General features: G+C 41.8%; 1 protein-coding gene across 3 annotated transcripts in view; it reads right to left on the reverse strand.

Moving 5' to 3' along the window:
* Positions 1 to 897: 897 nt before the first annotated feature.
* LOC108228917 (interferon-induced protein 44) overlaps positions 898 to 4,646 on the reverse strand; it is a 10,122-nt gene continuing 6,373 nt past the window's right edge. For 2 of the 3 annotated variants that reach the window (XM_017404559.3, XM_037981459.1), the window contains one exon: positions 898 to 2,569. In XM_017404559.3, the coding sequence (XP_017260048.1) occupies positions 2,517 to 2,569 (53 nt within the window). In that variant the 3' untranslated portion in view covers positions 898 to 2,516. The remainder of the gene's footprint in view (positions 2,570 to 4,646) is intronic. The other variant, XM_025003361.2, reaches the window with a different exon arrangement.

Below are 4,646 nucleotides of genomic sequence, written 5' to 3' on the forward strand. Positions count from 1 at the left end.
CACAGCATGGAACGGAATGACCCAGTAGGGAATGAAGAACAAAGACCGGTATTTAAAGGCTGAGGATCAGGAGGAAAATGGACACAGGTGAGTGATTACAAACAGGTGAGAATGATGGCAGTGATTGAGTCGTCATGGTAACGTCGGTGTGGCATGAAAGACTGGAATGTAACTGAACGGCAAGGCATGAGAGAAGGAGGCGTGGCAAGTTACTGGGGAGGTGAAAGTGACAAGACATGAACACAATTACAAAAGATAAACAAAGCAGAACAAGAACTAGAAAACCAAACAAAACACCCAAACTATGACAGTTATGATGTTTGAAATGTCTGTATGGATGTTATGAACCACTGCAGAACAAGTCTATCTATGGCTATTTATAAAGTGACCTTTACCTTGTACCAGCTCCATCCTCCTTCAGTGTTTCTCTGCAAATGCTTCAACCAGCTGTAGCACCTATTTCAGACCACTAGTTGGGGCTAACACGAGCAGACACCAGTTTCTGCAGCATGTAAACAGTTAATCCAAAATGGTGAAAACACAGAGTTCTGTTTGGACTTGCAGTGAGGCTGGGCTGCTGCTACATGTTGAAAAGGGTGAGTAACAGAAACGGCTCTCTGTTATCTGAAGTCGCCCTTCTAGACTGATCTGACTAAAGCACAGGATCACTCTGAGCTCATACTCTCACATGTAAACACTTTCTTCTAAGGACTAAAAAACAGAGATTTGTGCAGAAATTAAATTTGATTTGGATTTTTTTTTGAAGTGTGAAAAATGAATAATTATTATTAATCAAGTCAAATTTATTTATATAGAACTTTTCAGCAACAAGGAAGTTCAAAGTGCTTTACAGCGTAAAAAGATAATAAAATAAATGAGCAGAAGTAAAATAAACAAAGGAAAAACCAAGCTAGGAAACTAAGACATAAAAAGCCAAACTAAACTTATCTAAAACAAGTCATACTAAAATAAACTGAGGAAAACCAAACTAAGCTATAATAAACTGATAGTAAGCTAACATAAACTAAACTAGGATTTAAAAACCTCAGCTAAACAGTTCAGCCACCAAACCTCGACCTTACTTCCAACACCTCCATGCTGGACCCACCGCCACCCCAGGGAAGCACCCGATGCCCAGTCCGCCCAGGGACAGCACCACCTCGGCGCCAGCACACCCCACCCCATAGCCCCCAATGCTGAGGCAGCAAGCCAACATCCCCACGTCACTAACTGATGAATTTAATTATTAGACACCAAATCAATTCAAATTCCTTCTGTTGCTCTTTCTTACAAGCAAACATTCTGTCCATGGAAACTCTTTGTTCTTCCAGTTCTTCAGAATCGCCTTTTCTGCAATACCCAGAACTGGAAGGAGGGTGCTTTGTATGTGCCAGGTAGTATTTATTAAAATTTGGAAATTACAGTCCTCCTAAACTTTTAGCGTTTTGTAATGTTTTTAAACTGATGTGTGGGGGGTTTGATATCCATATTTTAGAATAGAATCTAAACTTTTAAACCAAGACTGGGATGGTTTGACTGGGATCATAGAGAAAATATAGTTTATTTTAGGGAGAACCATAATTTTAATAGCAGACACCCGTCCCATGAATGAGAGAGGGAGAGTTCTCCACCGTGTGAGATCGCTTTCTATTAATTTGAGCAATGGAACATAATTTAACTGTGTCGGCTCATTCAGCCTGTTAGAAATGTTGATGCCCAGGTTCCTGATGTTTCCGATCTGTAAAGGAATGGTTTCAGAGAGATGGATATTAGAGGAGATAGGAAGGGCGTTCGATTTGTTCCAATTAATATAGTAGTCTGAAATTCTTAAGAATTTATTTATTAAGGTTATTGTCTCTGTAAGAGAGGGGTTTTCATTCTCCAGAAACAGTAACACATCATCTGTGTATAAACAAATTTAGTCGATTCTATCGTCTGTTTGAATTCCAGAGGAGAGAGGATAACCCTGCCTGGTGCCTCTTTCAAGTTTCACGAAATCCAGTCATTTGTTTTCACACAAGCCTTGAGTCAGCTGTATATATGCATAAAAGACAAGCTTTAACTGTTTGCACCTTTGTGAGGTCCCTTTGAATAAAACACGTTATAAAGCTGTTATGCGTTTAACAAAAATGAGAAATGAGCACAAACCAGATTTTACAAATAATCTATTAGATTGATGAGTTTTATTGTATTTTTTACAGCACAACGATTTCTAATAAATCCGGTCTGGTTAGGATGTAGAATATGAGGGGTTATTTTTTCAAGCCTTGTGGCCAACGTCTTACAAATGGTTTTAAGATCTGTGTTTATAAGTGATATTGGGCGGTAGCTGGATGGATGTGTGGGATCCTTATCCAGCTTGAGGATAAGATTTATGTTAGTGCAATTCATATTTGGGGAAAGTATCAAAGTTTGCTGAATTTCTGTGACCAGCTGTTGGAAGGTGGGGGACAGCAGGGTCCAGAATTCTTTATAGAATTTGTCAGTAAGCCACCGTGTTGAATTCTTACACGCCGTCAAAACTTAGGTGCCCATCTGCCTTTGTCACTTCCTGTCTCTCCTAGAGTTTCTTGAAAAAATGCATAAAAAGGAGAAAGAAAAAAGAGAAGAATGGAAAAAGAAGAAAAAATAAATAATAATAAAAAATAAAATCATGTTTGAATTTAAAATGTACATTGTGACAGATTAGATCTCTAAAATAACACTTTATTCACATTTGTTCTCATTTTTATTTTTCTCTCTTTCAAACAACTTTTACTTTATTTTATTATTATTTTTGTTGTAGATCTTTAATTTGTATGCCTTTTCTTTCTAAACCTTTGATGCTGAAGGTTCAAAACAAAGATTTCTTTGACAGGATGCTGCCCCCTGCTGGAGCTCAGACTCACTGCAGTCAAACATCTGAGGACTGCAGCTGATGCATTTCATGGAGTTCATGGAGTTCTGTTCATTCATTCATTCATTCATTCATTCATTCATTCATTCATTCATTCATTCATCCATTTTCCTTCACTTATTCATGGTTGGGTTGTCGAGGTAACAGGACCAGGAGGGGACTCCCTTGTTCTGCTGGGGGACTTCAACGCTCACGTGGGCAATGACAGGGAGACCTGGAGGGGTGTGGTTGGGAGGCAAAAACTCGTGGGGGAGCGGTGCACCTCAATTTGGGACGTTATGGGTCGGTGGGCAGAATACTTCAAAGACCTCCTCAATCCCACCAGCACATCTTCCATTCAGGAAGCAGAGCCTGGGGACTTTGGGTCGGACTCTCCAATCTCCGGTGCTGAGGTCACCGAGGTGGTTAAAAAGCTCCTCGGTGGCAAGGCTCCGGGGGTGGATGAGATTCGCCCGAAGTTCCTTAAGGCTCTGGATGTTGTAGGGTTGTGTTGGTTAACGCGACTCTGCAATATCGCGTGGACATCGGGGCTTGATACGGGCTGTTAGGTCCCTTTATGACCGGTGTCAGAGTTTGGTCCGCATTGCCAGCAGTAAGTCGGACTGGACAGCATGTACCACTGGCAGATTGAGGAAGTGGCTGATATCAACAAATCCTACCAGCGGTTAGAAAGGGCTGGACTGAAGGACAGAAAGAGACACTAATCATGGAGGCCGGGGTCCATCGTACCAGGCAGGACCCAAGATGGAGGCTGGGTAAAGATGTCCCTGAGACAGTCCAGCACATCACAGCAGGATGTAAGATGCAGGCAGGCAAAGCCTACATGGAACACCATAACCAAGCAGCTGGAATAGAGTACAGGAACATCTGTATCGAGTCTGGACTGGAAGTCCCACAGTCACAGTGGGAGACTCCACCTAAGGTGGAGGAGAATGGCAAAGTCATCGGAGCACTCTGTGCTGTGACCCCCAAACTGGAAGAGTGTCTCCAACAGATCCCAGGAACAACCTCAGAGAACAACCTCTGTCCAGAAGAGCTCAGTCCTAGGAACAGCTGAGATCCCAGGCCTCTGACTTGAGTTTGAACTGAAGTGGAACAAATAAGGCAAGAATGGAGTAAATTTATGTAGCTTACCTCTTTAGTGAAAGAGTCATGTGAGGTGTTATCCACCAAAGCCTGTCTGTATATTTTGCCTCGCAGGACACTTTGAACTGAGTTGATGAAACTGGACTTTCCAGCTCCAACTGGTCCATGAAGAAGAATCCTGAGCTGCTGACCCTCAAACTGAGGTGTGTAGTTTCTCAGGAACTGCAGATCAGCCTCATTGTTTCTGGTCAGAGAAGGAAACATTACATTATAAACTATAATGTCATTTTAAAGAGATTAGATTTTATGTTATTATATCCTGTTGTAAATTTCCTAGTATAACTGTGTTGTTCTGAGCAGGAACTATTTAGTGATGAAGTCAGCGTTTTTACATTAGGCAGCTTGTTGGACAGCTAAGGGGTCCTTGGGAATATATATTGAGTTACAAACAGCAGTTCCTTTTCATCTACATTGATGCCTGTCTGTGTTTGTGATAAAGGTGGGTTATAATGATTTGTTCCATCCATCCATTTTCTTTACCCGCTTCTCCATTCCTGGTTGCAGGGAGCTGGTGGCTATCTCCAGCAGTCCCTGTGTGAGAGGCGGGGGACACCCTGGACAGATCTCCAGTCCATTACAGGGACACAAAGAGACAAACGAGACA

The sequence above is a fragment of the Kryptolebias marmoratus genome, linkage group LG19 (genome assembly GCF_001649575.2).
Source record: "Kryptolebias marmoratus isolate JLee-2015 linkage group LG19, ASM164957v2, whole genome shotgun sequence".
NCBI classification, from domain to species: domain Eukaryota; kingdom Metazoa; phylum Chordata; class Actinopteri; order Cyprinodontiformes; family Rivulidae; genus Kryptolebias; species Kryptolebias marmoratus.